Source organism: Mustelus asterias, chromosome 23, assembly GCF_964213995.1.
Source record: "Mustelus asterias chromosome 23, sMusAst1.hap1.1, whole genome shotgun sequence".
NCBI classification, from domain to species: Eukaryota; Metazoa; Chordata; class Chondrichthyes; order Carcharhiniformes; family Triakidae; genus Mustelus; species Mustelus asterias.
The window spans coordinates 68,957,927-68,979,587 of NC_135823.1; the positions used below are offsets into that span (position 1 = coordinate 68,957,927).

Sequence of the window (21,661 nt, forward strand, 5' to 3'; positions counted from 1 at the left end):
GGAAGAATGATGACACTTTCAAACTTAATTTAAAATTCTACCATATTGTAGATACTATTTCCTAAAGGCACATTTACATCCTCCATTACATAATAAATCTAATAACCTGATCCCTAGTTGGTTTTTCAACAGTGCTCCAGAAACCCATCTCCTGCACAATTCAGGAATTCATTCTCCTCAGCATTAGAGCTAATTCACTTTACCCAGGCTATAATTAAATTCAAGTTGGCCATTACTGTATTTCCCACGTTACATGCAGCTCTAATTTCCTGGTTTATTCTGTGTCTGATGTTAGCACTCATTTGGTGGCATGTGAACAATTCCCACCACCAATGTTTGCTGTCACTTAGCTCCACCCAAACTGATTCTCCATCTTTATCCTTTGATCTATGATCCTGTCTCATCAATGTACTGATCCTATCCCTTACTAACAGCACTACCCCCCCCACCTTTTCCATTTTTGCTTATCCTTCCTAAATGACAAGTAGCTTTGAATATTCCTTTCCCAGTCTTGGTCATCCTGTAACCAGGTCTCCATAATGGCAATTAAATACCAATTCACCTATTTTGTGCCTTTACATCTACCTCATTGCAAATGTTTCATGCATTCAGAGTGTCATTAACTTTGTCATTTTAACATTCTGCTTTCTGATCCTGTTTAATGTTTGCCTTCACTTTGCTTTCTAATTTCACATTATTTTTCTTGTTTCCCTCCAACCTGAGCTCCATCTCAAGTTACTGTCCCCCTGCCAATCTAGTTTAAAGCTTCACCCACGTCACTAGCAAATCTCCCTGTGAGGATGTTCGTCCCAATCCTGCTGAAGTGCAACATGTCCATCTTTGCAAGTCGCACCTACCACAGAACTTAACCCAATGCCTCAAAATTGATGCTGTTCCTCCTGCAATTCTCCAGCCATGTGTTCAATTGCTGAGTCCTTCTAATCCTGTGCTCACTAGTACATGGCACTAGGAGTAACCTTGAGATTACTGCTTATAAGGTCCTGCTCTTTAATTTATTTCCAACTCCTCTCTCTCTTCCCTACCTGTATTGTTAGTACCATTGTGGACCATGACGTCTGGCTGTTCACTTCCTAGAAGAATGTCCTGCAGCTGCTCTGTAACATCCTTGATCCTGGCACTGGGGGGGCATCTTGGAGTCGCATCTTCAGCTGCAGAAATCCCTGTCTGCACTCCTAATGAACCAATCCCTGTCAGTATTTCTCTCCCATTTTTCTATCACCCCTCCTGTGCAATTGAGCCATCTGATGCCACAGACCTGCTGCACTCCTGTCGGAACCGTTGTCCACGCCAGTATCCAAAATGGGAAAACAGTTGGTGAGCAAGATTAACTTGAGGGACTCCTGCACTGCCTGCATGGACTACCCCTTTAACCATGTTATCCATGTGGCTCTCTGCCTCAAGGAAGCACCACATTGACCCCAGCCACTTCTCTAGTTCCAAATCCCGGAGCTCAAGCTTCTGCAGCCAATGGCACTTTCTGCGGAGGTTTGTTTGGGATGCATGGTGCATATGTGACTTTCCACAGGATACACACTTCATTCGGACAAGCTGCCTGTCGAAGTAAAAAAAAGTTAAAATAAAGCACCCCCTTCACCAAACCTCCAGCTTGTCACGCTTCAAAGCCACATTTAGTACAAGTTGCACCAAGACTAAATCTGGTTTCTCAGAGCTGACTGTCTAAGCTAACTATGTAATTAACTAAATACAGTTGCTCTAGTAGAGAGCTTGTTTATCCCTGCTTGAGATTTAATTTGGGTATTTAAACTTGAACAATTTTTAGTTGGATACTCGGTGTAAACACTAGACTAACGCTCACTCCCCAAACCACCGGCTGTTCGCTTTGTAAAGCCACACTATGAGCAGGCAATCCAGGTAAGATTAAACAGATTAGTATGCTGGGAAAAAGTATTTCTCAGCATATTAGCAAGCTAAACTGGCTATCAAAGTCCCCCTCCAAGAGAATTCAGTTACCTTATTCAGGGGAAAATAAAAAGATAGCATGCAGTTTTATGTTCTGAAAATTGAGTTATTGGAGTTGGGTCTTGCAGTGAGAGGCCTCAAATGCTTCAGTAAGTGCTGAACTGTCCTTTTACAGTACCTGTCAGTTTTTGATAACTCTGGGCATCTATGTATCCTTTATAACCCCTGCCCCAACCAACCTCATGCTTTCCAGGTCCTGCCTCAGTACATCAAGGCAAAGATTTTCTCTCCTTTACAAAAAAAAATAAACTTCAATGACTATAGTTATGATAAGCTAGAGTTTGACACATTTATCTTGCACAGTTTTGCAGTGGTGTAACTTGGGGTGTGCAGGAAAAAACTAAACAGTTTAATGATTTTAAATTACAGGAAAAGGAACTCCCAGGTACAATGAGATGTACAATACTCCTTGGCTTCTGCTTTTCTCCCTCTTATGCCATCTCTTTCCCTCTGCTTCCCCCACCTTAATGTTCCATTCGGCTTAATCCCATTCTTAAATGCCTGTAAGTGCAACATAAAACAGCGTGAAAAATGATTTCTGATACCTAGTTGGTTCTTCAAAACAGGAGTTGCAATGTTCCCATTTTTTTGTTATTGATTATATGCTGCAGTGAGAGCATGCTTTTTTGGTTTGAAAGATGTATATGATCTGAGAGGTCAAAGGACAGTGGTTGGAAAATGTGTGCCAGCATTATTATCCATGACATAAGGGATGAGCTTTCAGTTCTTGGGCATATGGCCTGTAAACTATTCTCTACAAACTTTAGTTAAGTACATAAAATGTAATTTCCAATCTTTCCAATGTGTACCTGCACATACATTCTAAAATAAACAATGAAAATATTGTGTCGAGGTCAATAAAATGGCAAATAAAGTATTTTCAGGATTGTTTAGATTGGGACAGAAAGTTGGATTTGTTTTGGCATGTTGATCATAGACAAATTGTTGGCAAATAATCAGTGGAGTATGTTGTTGCATTTATTTTGGAATCGCAATCCAAGTGCAATTTTGCAAAAACAAGCAAATGTTTATCCAAGTAACTTCTGCTTCCCTATTCCTTTCATAAACCAGTATCTCATACATTTGAAATATAAAAGTGGAGTAAAGATCTTTTATTTTACAAAAAAGCTTGCTTAAAATTTGGCTGCTGTAATTACCATGTTTTTCTCCCCCTCCAGTGGATTACCATTTATTCCCTATCTGGACAATTTGCCACATTTCAATAGGACATCTACTGGGCCTGTACGAGTACCGATTGTAGATAAATATAAGGTAAGCTCGTAGTCCTGATGTGGGCTGTTTAATTAAATTCCAAATACTTGTCATTCAGCCTGTTTGATCACTGAACAGATCAATAACCGATCAGAGTTGTGATTGAAACTTCATCTGGTCTAAATCCCGAACTATTCAGTTATCTTTCTGCCGATGTGATGGTCAGTTTGTATGTCCTGGAAGGATCCTAAGATTGACCACCTCACTGTGGTTGTGCCATAATGGCATGCATGGTCTTCAGAGACACAGTTCATAAAGTCTAATCCACACCAGTATTATAGTGCATTAAGATGAGCAATGGCCATATCTGTCGCTCATTTTACTATAGAAGCAAGCTTATTTGATGCAAAATTGACCAGATCTGCTCCTTCAAATGTCAAGTCAAAGGAATTGATACCTCCAGAGCAAATTTTGTTGCCTGAGAAATTTAGTTTTATTAAAGTTATGGTTAGCCAGCATTGAGCCTATTATGTTTAAGGGGTATCCAATACTTCAACTTTAATAGACTGTGGAATTTTGGAATTTATACCATCTTGATGTGTTTGTCCATTCGCAGCAGTTCCTGTTCCCTTAGCATCCCTGGGCTCGCTAACCTACATTGGTCAAACAATGTTGATATTAAAATTCACATCCTTGTTTTCAAATCCCTCCATGGTCCTGTTCCTTATTTTAGTAATCTCCCCCAACCCCACAGTCTTCCAAGATGTGAGTTTAATTTTGGCCTCTTGTGATTGTATAGTTATACTTTTCCACTATGGTTGGTTGTGCCTTCAGTTGCATAAGTGCTAGAATTTCCCCTCCATGACTATGCCTCTCCCCTTCAATTTCCTTCTTTAAAACATTTAATAGCTAAGCCCTTTGGCCGTCTAGCCTCATATCTCCTTAGTGGCTTGGTCATAATTTGTTTAGGTTCCTGTGAATGCCTTGGAACAACTGCATGAAAGGTGCTATGTAGATATGTTATTGAAATTTAATATGGACTTGGAATTGCAATGCTGCACTTGTGGTTTTGGCAGCAAAGTCTCTAGTGACCTTGTCAGCATATGCATTCTTGCAGGTATCTGATCCTTGATCAGCAAATGAAAAGGTAATTTCAAGAAATTGGAGCTAACTTGGGACATCTTGGTTCAGAGATTCATCGCTGTGATAGGAAAGACATTTATTAAAAGGCACCATTTTTTGTTTTAATCTTATTTTTCTGTTCCGAATATTAGACCATCTTCAGTTGCAGATAAGAGAAGTCGGCTTTCCAGAAGCAGCTTGGACCTCCAAACAGATCTTTAAATGTGGATAGTTGAATAAAAGGCAGCTTAAGTTGGGGATGATATAGGCAGCTAGTATGTGATATTTTGAATAATTAACTCATATGTAACAAAGTACTGATTTTCTTTTGTAGGATATGGGTACTGTGGTTCTAGGCAAACTAGAATCTGGATTAATTGGAAAAGGACACCAACTTGTCATGATGCCAAACAAAGTGAGTAAACTTGCTGATACATGTGCATCTAAAATACGAAAATTCAGTTTGCATTGCATGCCTCATTCGATGTAGTTGCAACCATCAGTTGGGTGCTCAAACCATGGTACGTATTGCATGCAAAATATTTTTTGAGAACCATTTTTATAAATCGAGCCAAGGAATTGTACTTCAAGATGTTGGTGTTTCCTGTGAGGCTGAACTTCTGTCTGCCCCTAGTTTTCCTGAGTAGATAGTGATCGGCCTTCAGTTGGCGTAATCCTTGTTTAGTGGTTCTTTTGTGATGGGCAACAGCAATTTATTTTAGATTATTTAAAATCCTAATCCAAATTTGGTCCTCTGGCTTGGGGGAGAGAAATTGTGATTCCATGCAGTTCCGAGACAGTTAATTCAACACCAAGATAAGGGGTCAAGTAGAGAAGTTTACTGATCTGCGCAGTGTTGTGCCTTATTTATATCATGAGCCATGGATAGGTACTCTATCTTTTTAAATGTTCAATTCTTTCTATTCTACCTAATGAAATGGAAAACAATTTTTTACTTATGCACATATTGCTTTATAATTCACTAATCACTTTGGTTTCTTCCCCAACTCAATGTTGGTTTTGCGTGGAAAATTTAGTTGACTAGCCAGTGCAAGCTTGTGTTTTTTAGATCAAATCCAATTCCTGTTTGGGGAGAAAACACAAACCTAAAAAGACCTATGCTAATCTGTTTGCAGCACAATGTTGAAGTTCTGGGCCTCCTGTCTGATGACGTAGAGACTGAGACTGCAGACCCAGGAGAAAATCTAAAGATACGACTGAAAGGAATAGAAGAGGAGGAGATACTGCCGGGATTCATCCTGTGTGATCATGGCAGCCTGTGTCATTCAGGACGTACTTTTGATGCTCAGGTAAAATTGAATATTTTTGGTTACACGACATCAGCAAAAGGATTTGTAGCATTGCAGACCTTCAGTATGTTTTTTTTGGTTAGGTGAAGTTGATTTTTAAAAATTATCTCAATGTAGGAAGAAGCCAGTCCTTTCAGTCTATCTTAATAAAATCCAGTTTTGTGGTCTGGTGATTTCTCAACCAATTCTGCAAAAATACAATATTATGAAGGTTTCAACAAAGTCAGTACTCTAAAGTTTAAAGAGGAAACTGTGCTACGGTTATGATTTCCTGACTTTGAATGCTTTCTGGCAGTCTTGGTTTAGTGCACAATATCTTGCTGCAATAACTTCGCTGATCCCTTTCATTGACTATGACTGTCAAATCTGGATGCAAGGCTTTACTCAAGCTGTAGTCATTAGAGCACAGAGGGAGGCCATTCAGCCCATGGAGTCTATGGCAACACTCTGGAGCAATCCAGTCAGTCCCATCCATTTGTCTATCCCTCAAGTCCCCTCTTTTTGAAGTCATTGATCATCATCACTTCCACCACTCTTTGGCACCGAATTCCAAGTCATGACGAGACACTGCTTTTTTTAAAACAAAATTCTTCCTTGCATCCCTCCCCTGTGTCTCGCCCAAAGGCTTAAATCTACATTTCCTAGTATTTGTGATTTGGTTAATGGGAACAGCTTTTCTTTATCTATCTAATCTAAAACTATCATAGTCTTGTATACCTCTAGTGATAATTTTCTGTAGTATTGTTTGTTTTCATTGGACCATTGTTTTCAATGTTCAGATCAAATATTCCTTGGTCTTGGCTTCCTTTACATGTATACAGTGCAGAAGGAGGTTATTTGGCCCATTGAGCCTGTGCCAACAACAATCTAACCTAGGCCCCCTGACACCAAGGGGCAATTTAGCATGGCCTATCAATCTAACCTTCACATCTTTGGACTGTGGGAGGAAACCCACACCAACACAGGGAGAATGTGCAAACTCCACAGTCACCTGTGTCCCTGGCACTGAGAGATTCCATTTATCACTTCAACTGTTTTTAATATCAACGCGTGCATTTATTTAAGTCATGTTTGTAATTTTCCTCTGAGCAGCTCAATTTTGTCCCTTCCCATAAGAGAGTCCTAATTTTAACATGTGCTTGTAATCCTGAATTTTGTTTGTGTGCCTTTGATACATCTTTGTATTTATAACCATTTACTTTGTTGTGGTGGAGAGGGAATAAGTTCAGTCACTGTGTCGATTATGATACTTTGATAAATTGAGGGTGTCATTTTATGAACATTCTACATGTTTTTAAGTTTTCAAAATGTAGGTTGAGTTGTGGGCTTCAAATATACAAAACTAGAACACTGGTATTCATTCTGTCAGGTGTGGGCCATCCATTTCAAAACTGACATCACCTGCCTCAAACATCCTTCAGCCCCTCTGCTTGGAACTTACCTCTATCTCTAACCCATTCTTCCTCTAAATAATTCAATGTTTTTATTGCCTGCTGGCCATCATATACTTTTTTCAACCTCTCTACACAGTAGCACAGTGGTTAGCACTGCTGCCTCAGCGCCACGGGACCCGGGTTCAATTCCGGCCCAGGTCACCTGTCTGTGTGAAGTTTGCACGTTCTCGGTGTCTGCGTGTGTTTCCTCTGGTTTCCTCCCACAGTGCAAAGATGTGTGGGTTGTGTTGATTGGCTATGCTAAATTGCCTCTTAGTGTCCAGAGGACTAGCAGTAAATGCATGGTGTTAAGGGGCAGGGCCAGGGTGGGATTGTTGGTGTTGGCTTGATGGGCCAACTGGCCTCCTACACTGTAGGGGTTCTATCAAGCTACTCAGTGCAACTAGGACAGCAACTTTCTTGGTTCTGTTTTCAACTATCGAATTCTAGCTGGAGCATCTCAAGTGCTTTGTTTTCCCGTTAAGTTTATTTATTCATGTCTCAAGTAGGCTTATATCAACACTGCAGTGATGCTGTGAAAATCCTGTAGTCGGCACACTCTGGTGTCTGTTGCACTGTCATCTGGTTCCCTCCTGTTCCCATCTACGAGCTGCTCCTTGCATTTCTTCTTCTGAAGACATTGATTCAGGGTTTCTAAGCCTATCCAGCACCTCTGGCTCATCAAACAGTCATTCGTGGCTACGTTGTGAACATAGGAATTAGCAGGAGTAAGCAATTCAGCACCTTGAACCAGCTTTGCATCTGATACAATCATTGCAGATCTGAGTATGGTCTGAACTTCTATACCCTGATTGTTTGACAGTCAATTCAACTCTACCATAAGCCATAATTTGTTCTAGTTGCATGTTGTGAAGACCAAGCACCTGTCGCAAACACTGTAAACTTTCACTGATCCCATCCCCCTCCCTTGCTATTCTCACATTGAACACTGAAGGTGTGAACAGTCCCGTTCAATTTGACCCGAAGCAAAATTTCTGGCTTCATATTCTTGCCGTCCACAGGACGGTCTACTTTCACTTGCCTCAGCCCATTTTGATGAAATCCTCATTCATGATTTTGTCGGCTCCTGACTCAACTATTCCAATGCTTTGAACGAAAAGCAAAATGGAGTGGGTTTCCTCTGGGTGCTCTGGTTTCCTCCTGCAGTCCAAAGATGGGCGGGTTAGGTAAATTGGCCATGGTAAGTTGCCCCTTAGTGTCAGGGGGACTAACTAGGGTAAATGCACATGGTTACGGGGATAGGGCCTGGGTGGGATTGTGATCTGTGCAGACTCGATGCGCCGAATGGCCGCCTCCTGTAATGTAGGGCATCTGATTCTAAACCTCAAAGGAAATACAAAATATTGGAGACGCTTAGATTGAGCAGAATTTGCCAAAAGCAGCAATCCGTTCATATTTCAATTAAGCCCTTAAATTGGAAGATATTACAGATGAACAGGGCAAGAGAAAGGGAATAAAACTTATTGCCCCACAAATCGACAATGACATGTGAAGCGTTATGAATAGCATAACGAGTGAAAGGGCAGAAGTGAAATGAGCAGTGGATATAAGGAGGCATGAGATGAATAAATATTCAAGAAACTGCAGTTCTGAAGGAAGGTGGTGATAAATATAGACACCAACACTGCAGCAATGTTTGGATAGAGGTGTGAATCTCCAGTCATCCATTACCCTTATGTTCACTGATCTGCATTGGCTCTGAGCTCTCCAGCACTGCAAGTTTACAATTCTCATCTTGTTCACATACTTAGCCCTTTGTATATCTGAAACCTCCTGCAGCTTTCTGCATTCCTTCAGCCCTGGCATCTTGAGCTTTTCCTAGTTGCTTCACCCTACCATTTACAGCCACGCATTCAGCTAAGCTCAGGCGCTTCATTATTAAAAACCCCTCTGCTGCACCATCCATTCTGTAAATTTTGTCAATGCGTTTAGCTACTGACTTTGTTGTGGAGACCATTTTTGTCTGATTTTCCCCTAAATTATGAATGCATAATGTTTTATCCTGTTGGGCATCAGATTTTAAGAATTTCACTTGAATTTGCATTCTTTTCAGTTTTGTCCCCTGACTTTCTGTTCCAATTCAGTTTTGTATTTGTGTGGTGGTGCTGATCTTAAGTTGTTGCAGTAATTTGATTTTTATCAGGATTTGACCTGTTGAGCAGAAGCAGAGCTTTCCATGGTGGTGAAAACTACAGAAATATTTTTTCAGTCATACGCTATTTTTTGGCTTTGGCCTTTTGCCAATTGCAGAGTGTTCAGAACTATTCACAATTCCCCATGACTAAGTAGTCCACGTCTGTGTGCAAACCAACCTGAACAACATGCAGTCTTGGGCTGGTAAGTGGCAAGTAACATTTGCACCAGGCAATGAGCATCTTGACCTAATGACCTCGACTTGTCACTGTGATATTACCATTGCCATATCCCCTACTGTCAACTTCCTGGGAGTCACTATTCACCAGAAACTCAGACCAATTTCTCAAATGGCTGTTGGAGTAGGTGAGAAGCTGGTTATTCAATGGCAGATTTGCTTCCTGGTGCCCCAAAGCCTCTAAATTGTGACTTTTGACAGTTGCCATCCAGGGCAAAGCTTTCTGCTTGATTGGTACCTCCATGAAGTAACCTCCAGTCCAGCACTGTACCATCTACAGAAATGCATACTTCTGGGAGTACCTTCACCACATGGACTGCTGCAAAGAAAGAAGGCCTAGTGAAACCAGGATAAAACCTAGGAGATGAATGAAAGCTTTGCCTTTGACACACATTCTGTGAATGGATTTTAAACATTTCCTTCCATGTCCAACTCGCTGTGTAACACTTGAAATCTTTTGCAACTTATTGATGCTAAGCATACTTATGATGTGCATTTTTGCCTGCTGGCAAATTTTGCTTTGTGCACATTTTCTAAGATTTACTTTCTTTAAATTTTTATTGCAGATTGTTATAATTGAGCATAAATCCATCATCTGCCCAGGTTACAATGCAGTGCTGCACATCCATACTTGCATTGAAGAAGTGCAGATTGCGGTAAGTCTGGAGAGATTGGAGAAATTACCTGTTTTGTTAAGTTTTCATTCAACAAATATCTGCATAGTTCAAACTGATTCATAAAGATCTCCACTCAAATGATGCTGTAATTCGATATAATGAATTTTGGCCGTAAGATTATATAAGACACTCCATGAAACCTGTACCTTCCCGCAGAATAATTCTTGAATTAGTTTCAGTTTAAAAGCTTTGGGCAAAAGCAACTATTAATCCTGACCATTTAATTGTATGAAATATTTACTATGTTTTATGTCAGCTGAAGTAGCCAGGTTGCAGCATCAAGCTCGTAACCATGTTTATTTACATACCTACATACTCTGTTTTTGACAATAATGGTTGCTAAACAATTGAGGTTTAGCTTGGGAATGTCTGACAAAACCAAGGGACAGTCAAGTTTGTTTTTCTTCAGTGGGAGTTCTGGATAAAAGCAAATTAATGCAGATGCTGGAATCTGAAACCAAAAGAGAAAATGCTGGAAAATCTGAGCAGGTCTGGCAGCATCTGTAAAGAGAGAAGAGCTGAGAAACAAGCCAAAGATTGACAACGGGCCATCTGGACTCTAAACTTGAGCTCTTTTCTCTTGGGCGGTACAGAGGCTAGCACTGCTGCCTCACAGCGTCAGGGAACCCAGGTTCGATTCCCGCTTGGGTCACTCTGGAGTTTGCACTTTCTTCCCATGTCTGCGTGGGTTTCCTCTCAGTCTGAAAGACATGCTTGTTAGGTGCATTGACCTGAACAGCTGCTGTAGTGTGGTGACTAGGGGATTTTCACAGTAACTTCATTGCAGTGTTAATGTAAACCTATTTGTGACTAATAAACTTTAAACTTAGATGCTGCCAGACCTGCTGAGATTTTCCAGCATTTTCTCTTTTTTGGTTTCGGATTTTCTTTCCTTTGTTGTCTCATGGCCACTTTTATTACTGAAAATTATTTGGGTGGTTTTTGTGGATGGATGCTGAAAGATGGTGCAAATATAAGCCTAATTCAGGAATATCCCCCAAAACACTATCGCTCTTAAACACATGCAACATATGATCTGACAAAGTGTGAAATCCCAGATGTTGTTGAAGAGATTCCACAGGATTCCAATGTTTTAAACAGATGAGCTTTTAATATATAAAAGTCAGGAAAGTAAACGGTCCACACCATGCCCTGTACTCTAGTATCCAGAATTAAAGACACTAAAAGACAATACAAGGGGTGCTGGAAATCTGAAGTAAAAACAGAAAATGCTGCAAAAATCTTGACAGTCATACAGACTCTGTTAACTCTGTTCCTCTTGCTGGGCCAGACCTGCTGAGTTTTCTGTTTTTGTTTTATCCAGAATTAACATGCGGTAAACGTGAATTAACAGGCAAACTGGTCAAATCACAAACTGTACATCAAATGGAAGGCCTAACCAAGGCGGGTCCTACTAATTTCTCAGCAACTCACCCAGACATCAGTGATTCCAAGACTCACCAAAATTCTTTTAAACACTCTTCCTTGGGATTTTAGCTGTTCTCCAAAGAGCTAGTCTGATCTCCAGCTGACAGCAGTTCAACTCCACCCGAGTTCCATGGATAAAATCCTCGCTCAAAAGGCACTCTGTTCCAATCCTCTTACAAATCTGCTCCTGGATCCAGCCACGGTTGGTTGTCTTTTCCAGATGAGTTGACTGACTTCACTCCAGCCTCTAGAAACAGGCATGGTCCCTGCTCTGCTGCCAACAACCCTTCATGGAGCAGGCAACTGTGCTTCTGGTTAGCTGAGCCCAACTCTTCAGCACTGGGCTATCAAACGCCCCTGAACTTGAAGCCCAGCTGCTTGAGCTGGTGACTACCACATTTTCAGTTCCAGGGTGAAACCCATGTGGGCTCACTTTTCAGGCTGCCAAAATACATAGTCACCTGCTCACTCTTCACGCCAAAACCCCAGTCCTGTGTTTGGGTTTAGAAAAGTGCTTAAGCCTGTCTCTCTCCATCTCCTGCTGGCACTCTGGGCATGCTGGGAGTTGTAGTCCTCGGCCTCCACCTGGAAAACACTGAAAAAGATCCATGAACATAGATTCCATGAGATAATGTCTGCCAGTCATGGAAGTGTTTGGGGTTTCAACTCCCATTTCTTATAATGGCAAAGGTGGTGATTTTAAACCGACCTATAGGGGTTGTTGTGTAGGGTACAAGAAGGTGGAATCAAAGTTCTGGCGAAAGTCTTAAAACGGATATCTCTTGTGCCCTTGAATTCTGACTTAACCATTGTATTGGAGGATAGTTTGTCGTCATGTTGGGAATAATGCACCTAAAATGTGAATAGAAATTTTATTTTTTCTCCCAGTGTGGAAGTACAATATAATCTGGATTGATTTTGGTCGTACTCATGAAAGTTTGAATGTAAATGAAGTTGAATAATTCCTATGAAACTTTTTTTTTTAGGCCTTAATCTGTCTAGTGGATAAGAAGTCTGGAGAGAAGAGCAAGACGCGGCCTCGTTTTGTTAAACAGGATCAGGTTTGCATTGCTCGTTTAAGGACAGCTGGAACTATCTGCCTTGAGACCTTCAAAGATTTTCCTCAAATGGGGCGCTTTACCTTGAGGGACGAAGGTGAGCCACAGATTTTTGCAAATGTCCACACTTTAATGACTAAATGTGATTCCATGGATATTTCTAACCTTGAATTCTCTAATTCTGTTTGTGACCATATGGTCCGATTTAAATATTTGCCAGCACAGTAAGTTGACCATTGAAAATTTATGAAAAACTGAATTCACATTTAGTAATTAAATGAAAGGAACAGTGTAAGCCACCTTGGGCTATACCCTATGCAATGATGCATAATTGTGCATCTGTATCTTAGAAAAATAATGAACAGCTTCGAAGGAAATAAATTTGGAGTTGCCAGTAGAGAAATGATTTTTGTGCATTTTTCAAATTACTTCTTACAAAGGAATCTTTAAAGGGAACTCTCCTCAATGGGACTGCACCCCCTGACAGGAACTCCCAACCCATGGAATACCCTCTACCCACTTGTACGTTTACCTCCTCCATGGCGTGTCAAAGACCTTGCAGCATCTTTAGGTGCTGTAAAATAGATTATTTATTGGGGGGCATGGGTGTCACTGGTTGGCCAGCATTTATTGCCCATCCCTAATCGCCCTTGGTGGGCAGTTGAGAGTCAGCCACGTTGCTGTGATGTAAAAAGGGATGTGGCTTCTTTACCATTGTGGAGCTATTGACGCTATGTCCCAGGGATGCACTGCCCAGATTCACCAGGCCTGAGCCAGAATGTCAGGGGAGATAGGATTTTGGTTAAGAAACTGGGAGTGGAGTGGCAATCCAATGCTGATTGTCACTCCATGGATGTTCGGCCCCACAGTCTTGTTAATTCATTCATGGGATGTTGGCATTGCTGGCTAGGTCAGCATTTATCGCTCAACCCTAATTACCCTTGAAGGCAGTGGTGAGATGCCGCCTTGAACCTCTGCAGTCCTGTGGTGTAGGTACACCCACATTGCTGGTGGGGAGGGAGTTCCAATGTTTGACCCAGCCACAGTGAAGGAATGGCAATATATTTCCAAGTCGGGGGTGAGTAGTTTGGAGGGGAACTTCCAGGTCGTGGTGTTCCCATGTGTCTGCTGCCCTTGTCCTTTTAGATGGTAGCATTCGTGGGTTTGGAAGGTGTTGTCCAAGGAGCCTTCTTGCAGTGCATTTTATAGATGGTACATGCTACTATCAATGTGTGTAGGTGGGAGGAAATGTTTGTGGATGGAATGTCAATCAAGTGGGCTGTTTGTGGTGTTGGAGCTGCACCCATCCAGGCAAGAGTATCCATCACACTCCTGAATTGCCTTGTAGATGGTGGACAGGCTTTGGGCAGTCAGGGGCTAAGTTGCTTGCCATGGGATTCCTAACCTTGGACCTGCTCTGGTAGCCTCTATATTGATATGGCTTGTCCGGTTCATTTTCTGGTCAATGTTAATCCCCGGGATGGTACTGGGGGATTCAGCGATTGGTAATGTCAAGGGGTGATGGTTAGATTCTCTTGTTGGGATTTGTGAGTACAATTTTAGCATTTTCACACACATTCCTGTCAAATTGACTGAGTTTTGAAATTAAAGACCGTGATATTTTCTGACTGTGTGATTTAACCCAGTGGTTCTCGATCTTTTTTGCTTCTGAGGCTCTGCCCTTCCATGTTATAAAGTTTAGCTGTACGATTAAACATATTAATTGTTCTGCTTAATGTGAAATTTGGTGCTGGTGCTAAGCAGCAGTTCAGTCTCAACATGGAGGTAGCGTGGTCCCTGTTCATCCTGACTAATTTCTAAACTTGGAAAGCTGTTGCCAAGATCAATGGTGTTAATGGCTGTATCTTTCATGTCTCTCATCCATTGCTGTTGAGCTAAGTGTGTGCCTGCTGAGCTGGATGCTGTCTCCTTGACAACATGACTGACCAATGACCCTGAGTCCCTGTGGTCTTGCAGCATCTTCTGGTTCCTCCTGTTCCCCAAAGGTCACGGGGGCAAAAATGGTGCTGCTATTGATTGTGACTCATGCCTGGAGGGTAAAACAGTATCTCCAGGATGGTGTACCTTTTGGAGATTAATGCTCAATGGAGTATAATGTGGGCAAATGTAAAATGAACCATTTTGGCAGAAGAATAAAAGAGAAGCTTGTTATCAAAGTGGTTAGCGATTCCAGAGCTCTGAGGTGCAGAGGGATCTGGGTGTCCTAGTGCATGAATCACAAGAGACTTGTATGCAGGTACAGCTACTAATTTGGAAATCTAATAGAAAGTTAGCACACAGAGGAATTGGTTTAAAAGTCAGGATTTGGGTTGCAGTTGTGGAGGGCATTGGTGGGACCACATCTGCAGTATTGGTCTCCTTATCTCAGCAAAGATGTAAATGTGTTCGAAGCAGTTCAGAGAAGGTTTACTAGACTAAGCAGGAAGGGCGAGTTGTCTTGTGGGGGAAAAGCTGGAGAAGTGAGGTTTGTATCCACTGGAATCCAGAGTATAAGGCAACTTGATTGAAACCTCCAAGATCCTGAGGGGTCTTGACTGGGTGGATGTGGAGCGGGTGTTTCCTCTTGTCAGAGAATCTAGAACCAGGAGTCACTGTTTCAGAATAAGGAGTCACTCATTTAAGCTTGAGGTGAGGAGAAATTCTTTGAGGGTTCAGTTGCTGGGATTCTTTCTCAAAAGGCAGTGCGAGCAGAATATAATTATTTTGAAGGCAGAGTTTGATAGATTATTGATTAGCATTGGGGGTGAAAGGTTATCGGGGTAGACAGAAATGGGGGGGGGTTGTGGTTAGTTAGTCAGATCAGCCATGATCTTATTGAATGACAGGGCAGGCTCCCGGGGCAGAATGGTCTACTCCTGCTCTTAATTCATATGTTTTGTAGGTTTAAATTGTCTGCATGTCGGAAATGGAGCCATTTGTGCTCACTGCTTGAAACTTTGCTTCAGACCCTAGTTGAGAACCCACAGGTTAAATGATCCTTTGACACCATTTATTATTACAAACTGTTTTATGTGGTACAAATTGAATTTACCAAAGCAATAAATTTCACTTTTTTTTTCCACCCAAAAGGTAAAACTATTGCAATTGGGAAGGTCCTGAAGCTGATTCCAGAGAAGGACTGAATCTCCACTATCTAATGCTGCACAATACTGTGATGAAAAAGGACTCAGCAACAGCCTACTTCATGCCTTCCTTTCCTGGTTTTCATTGTCCCTCTGCCCATCGACATCTTTATCTTCTCATAAACTGCAAATTGCTGTAAACATGTCCACATTTTACGTCAGCTTTCTCATATTGAGAGCTCTGCTATGCCATTGTTAAAGCTACCATTTTAAATCCTCCTCTTCTGAAATCTGCTTCCTTAGAAATACAGCAATAGCTACCTAACTGATGTGGACAGAATTGCCTGCAAAAATAAAATTAAACCAAAAAAGTTTATTTTATTCTGGCATCATTCTCTTTTGTGCGCATTCTTGCTCACCTGCTTTTTCCAACTAGATCAGGTTATTCAACAGATCAGCGTGTGTTTGTGTTAGAAAGGCATCTGTAGAGATAATAAAATTGGTTTGAAATATTTCTGGCATTTGAGTTACTTTGGAAAGGATTCTTGTGAAATGAACCTTTCACCAGCTTGTCAGCTGGTGTCCCAGCAAATCATTTCTTGTTGATTTAATTTTTACTTAACCTATCCTAAATATGTTTTATAAGCCTCTGCCATGTACCCCCACAGTATGACGTTTGTGGTTTTTCCACTTTTACAAAAGCATGATGCATTTTAGTATAAACCTTGTATGTGCTGGGTAACAATTATCATTATTCCAGTGCTGAAAAAGATGTAATGAAAATTGTTAATTTTGAAGCTACTGTTTCCCTTCAATTTGTCACCTCCAAAAGAATCAAATCTTAACGATAAAGGTACACAACAGCAATTAAATAGAAACGCTTGGGAAGAACCTCGGGAGAAAGAGAACAAATAGCTGCTGCATGAGCTATGGTGTCATATTCCACTTTGAACAAGCAGTGTATTAACGTGGATATCTATCTAGGTTTGATTCTTTTGACTTGAAATGCTATTTAACATAACAGATTGGAATATCTGTGACTGGGTTTTTATTTTCCTGCTTATAAGCACATTACATAGACCAGATAGTATATGTGGGTGCACATGTAACAACGTTTGGTGGGGGATTTTAACACTTGCGTACAAGTTACATATCAAATGATTTAAAATTTTCAGTGTATTGATTTTATAAGGAGTGGATATTTCTTAGATGAGTAATGAAGAAAAAAAAAATCAGCTGAAATAGAACCTGTGTGGTTGAGATACAAAATGTGAGAAAATATAGTTCTTGTACATATTTGAAAACCTTGTATTTGAGACACAGCAGTTATTTAATATAATGGTAAGTTTGTTACCGCTAAAAGGGTCATGCTGAGGATTTTTTTTTTAATTCTCTCGCCTCGCAAAGTTACTATTTCCAGTTAATGAAAGGGATTTATAAAAGAATGATGGGACTAGCCCTAAAGTACACAACAATAAGCAATCGTATGAATGGGCCTATTCTGGAAAAAAAACTGCAATTACGTGTCATTTTGTTGTAAAGCAGCAAATTACATTCAGACTCTGGACAAAGATATATCTGAACACTAATCTAGAGCAAACTTGGTTGATGCACAGGGCCACTGTTAGTGTGAACTGTGTACTGCCTGTGAAACAATCCCACAAAAACTAATCACATTATTCCATTTATTTTTAGTGAATCAAATGTCTAGGCAGCATCCGATTTTCCCCTTGATTTTCTTTGCGCTTATTTAGTTCCAGTTGTGCATAGAAATGAAAATCCCATTGTTTTGTCAGCTTGTTTTCAAAACAAAATAATCTGGGAATTTGCTGCTCTTGAGGATAAGTTGGTGCTTCAGTATATTAATGGCAATATTCCCCATGGTTCCTGCTATTGCAGTGTTTTTTAATTGGTTAAGTCAGTAAGTGTATAAAGAAAATGCTAATTGCTGCTGTATGAAATGCCCTTACTTTTAATTGGGCAAATGTTGGCTTTGTCTTGGTGATCCCACTTGAAATTGTCTGTTTTATAATGAAGTATCATTGGCACTGCACAAGCCTGGTGTAAGACAGCACAGCTGTTAAATATGACCACAGTATTGTATAGTATACAAGTTTCTTGTATGCATTCTTAATCTCGCAAAATAAAATTTGATTTCATTTCCATTGGCATATTGTCTCTAACTGGAGATCTAGCTGAAGAGTACACGTTTTGTTTTTCATCATGTAAATGCATTCATGTAATTACGTTACCCAAGATGAGCAGAGGGGACAGGGTGAAGTTTCAATTGAAGAGGCTTGCTGTGTTACTATCCTTTCCTAAAAATACATTAGTATGCTGAAAAGGTTTCATACAGGCTATTTTTCCCAGGTTGTGGAAGGACCTCCATTTGTAAAACCTACGTTGCTAAAGATTTATACAGAGTATTAATGGCAAAACCTTTGAGAATCTGACTTGGTGTGTTTGCAACAATTCTGCTTTAAAGTACAATTTTCTATCCTTATTGGGTATTGGCATCTATCTTGATCAATGCATTGTTTACGGTATGTGCAGTAATGAGTTTGTTTTATCCAAGTATATGGAGGATTAGCATCACATCCATATGCCCAAAATTAATGACTACCTTTATATAAGTGTACATACAAGGCTCTCCTTTCTTAAAAGATGCTTATGATCTAACAGTGACCAGGCTATACAGATAACCGGGTGATTTAACACATTACCTTTCGCAGTGCAGAATATTGTTCACTAAAATGCATGGGATTCAATATCTGTTGAAAGCTAGAAGCAGAAAGTTGTATCAACTTGCTGAATTTCTCTGTTTAACTGAACTTCAGCTGTAAGTTGCTGTAAGTGATTTTTTTTGTCCACACTGTACTGTGCTTAAAGTGCAAATTGCACTTGCCCATGTATGTCATGATTCATTTCATTAACCAAACTACAGAAGGGTAAATAAAGATGATCATAAGATGGTTGTATTATGGACAATTTCATTACAAATAAATTGTGTGCAATGGAACATTATCTCAGTGAATTCCTAGGGAATAGTCTTGTGGCAAATGGGTTATTTAACCAGCATTGACTGTATAGAAAAGTCATTCATTTGTTTTTAAGTGCTGGCTCTTCACTTATGTATGCACATTTATCAGAGCTAACCTTGGTTGCCAAGATGAAGTTGCGTGTTGTGGAATTGTATGTGGGATAGTGTTTAAATTACAATAAAGTTTTGTTGAAGGTATTTACATGAAATCATTTATTTGTATTCACAGGGTAAGACCAGAGATGCAAGTAAACAAGAAAGTAAAGTCATTTTCATCCTTTTTAATTCAATAACTGAGCAATTTTAGCCAATGAATTAATAGTAGATCAGGAAAATCTCAGGTGTACTTGGGTCTGTGCTGAGCTAGTTGATCTCAACCTTGGTGGTAATGGAAGCTATCAAAGTGGTTGCAATTTCCTGGCTGGAAATGGTAATAACAGATGACATTTGCTCTCCAGTCATTATCCAGCATCTCTGCTGGCTAATAACTAAATACCCACTTTGGTGTAACTTGCAGAATGCATAAACTAATGTGCAGCTGCCAGAACTTATTCGTCTGTGTATCTGCAAAGATTTTGACTTTAAGGAGAAGTGAGGAAGGGGAAAAAATGAGGGTACAAAGAATTCACAGAAATGAGTTTGATTATTCTTTTCAAAAATGTGCTCATCCTCCAATTGTGTTACACCAGATCAGCTTTTATTAGATCCATACATCAGTTAGTCTTGACAGCTCTGGGCAGGCATTTTTCAGTTGGGGCATATGGCCTAAAGCTTAGCCAAGGGGTGAAATTCTGAGGGTATTAAAGGAAGTGGTACAGAGTCAGTGGTTTTAGCTAGGGAACTCCAGCGGTTAAGGCCTTGGCAACTGGAAGGGTGGCCACCATGCAGTTGAGCCAATGGAATGGAATGCTTGAGGCCATAATTAGATAAGTGCAGATATCGGAGGGCTGAGGCTGGAATTGATTAGGGAGGGCAAGAGCAGAGGTCACGGAGCAATTTGAAAACGCAAGTACTTTAAAATTAGTGTTCCTTGACCAGGGCAAATATAGGTCAAAGTTCAGAGGTGATTGCGAGTAAGGAAACTGGCAGCAGTTTTGGATAATGTTTAGAGGGAAGAATTTAGAAGACCAGCTAGGAGTGTGGTGGAATAGTTGAACCTGAACATAACTTTTGGACTAGAGTTGCAGAAGCAAATGAGCTAAGGCAGCAAAGTCAGGCATATTGCATAGGTGGAAAAGTCTGATGTGGCTATGCATAAAATTCCAAGCCTACAATTCTCTTTTTAAAAAGAACTAATTTGACAAGTTTCCAGAACTGAGGAAAAGACGGTCTCTGTTCTCATTGGAACAGGAATGTTAGTCTTTGTTTTCAAGAGAACAAACACTGTTTGCCACCAGCTACATGTAAGCGAAAGGTTGAGATAGCAAAGAAGAATAGATTAGATCAGTACAGATGTACTGATTGCAAAAAAACAATGGCCCATCGTCACTTGGGAGTACCCCAAAGGATGTGCTGCCCTTGCCCGCACCACTACCACTATCCTACCTACTTTCTCCTCCACTTAAAGTATATGGACCTTTAAACTTACAGCATTAACTTTTAAAGCAAGTAAAGGGGGTGCGGCTTCTTACTCGACTCTGGCCTTTGGCTGGAGGGCTCTGGCATATGCTGTACAATACAGTTCTTGCTCAGCCCGAGTCAGAAGGTTGGACAAGAAAGATGTGACTGGTTTTCCAGACAAGAAACTAGGAATAGAGTAGCAATCTGGCTCTGCCACTCCATGGAAGTTCAGGCCCCTATGTTTAATAGTCTATTACCAACCAATGACTATCATTGGTGGTACCATGGGAGCTCCTTGATATTAACTGGTTTCAATTTTGTTTCAACCCAAGAACTAATTTGGCTGAATTGGTAAATAGCTGAACCAGCAAAGCTGCAATTACTGGAGGAAACTTGATTTGATCAGTGAAGAATATGGAGCACTGATCTTATCAGTTGAATCATAGAATCCCTACAGGGCAGAAAGAGGCCATTCAGCCCATTGAGTCTACACCAACAACAATCCCACCCAGGCCCAATTCCCCATATCCCTACATGTTTACCCACTCATCCCTCCAACCGATGCAGCCCAGGGCACAAGGTCAATTTAGCTTGGCCAGTCAACCTAACCTGCACATCTTTGGACTGCTTTGGGATTCTTTTTTTTCACTTTACCAAAGTAACTCTCCATTGGAAGCTTGGCAGTGTAATCTAAACATATACATATGGCTATACAAACCAGGAATGTTCATGCCACTCACGGGCCAGCCAATGACCATCTCTAACAGAAGAGAATCTAATAATCTCCCCTTGGCATTGGCAATGCTGAATTCCCACTGTCAATATCCTAGGGTTTTTCATTGTTAAGTCTGTGCTGCACCAGCCATATAAATACAGTGGCTAAATGAACAAGTCAGAGCCTGGGAATTCTGTGGTGAGTTACTCTCCCGACTCCCCAACGCCTGTCCACCATCTGTAAGGTCCAAGTCAAAAGTGTGATGGAATACTCTCCACTTATTGGAGGAATATAGCTCCACAGCACTCGAGAAGCTTGATGCCATCTAGGGCAAAATAGCCCACTTGATCAAGACCACATTCACCAACTTAATCATTCATTCCAACCACCACTGATGCATAGTTGCAGTCACGAATAGCGTATGCAAGATGTGCAGCAGCAACGTTCCAATGCTCCTTGGAATAGCTCCTTCAAACAGCACCTTCCAAACATGTGACCTCTACCACCAGAAGGCAAAAGACAGCAGATGCTTGGGAAAACCACCACCTGAGTTCCCCTCCAACCCATACACCACCTTGATTACGTCCTTCACTGCTACTGGATCAAAATTCTGAAACTTCCTCCCAGGAC

The 21,661-nt window shown here is 40.8% G+C and overlaps 1 protein-coding gene across 1 annotated transcript in view; it reads left to right on the top strand.

Moving 5' to 3' along the window:
* LOC144510866 (eukaryotic peptide chain release factor GTP-binding subunit ERF3A) overlaps positions 1-18,735 on the top strand; it is a 60,305-nt gene extending 41,570 nt beyond the window's left edge. The window contains exons 9-14 of the mRNA XM_078240878.1: positions 3,180-3,273; positions 4,670-4,750; positions 5,472-5,645; positions 10,037-10,126; positions 12,562-12,730; positions 15,724-18,735. Coding sequence (XP_078097004.1) covers positions 3,180-3,273; positions 4,670-4,750; positions 5,472-5,645; positions 10,037-10,126; positions 12,562-12,730; positions 15,724-15,776 — 661 coding nt within the window. The 3' untranslated portion in view covers positions 15,777-18,735. The remainder of the gene's footprint in view (positions 1-3,179; positions 3,274-4,669; positions 4,751-5,471; positions 5,646-10,036; positions 10,127-12,561; positions 12,731-15,723) is intronic.
* The last annotated feature ends 2,926 nt before the right edge of the window (positions 18,736-21,661 follow it).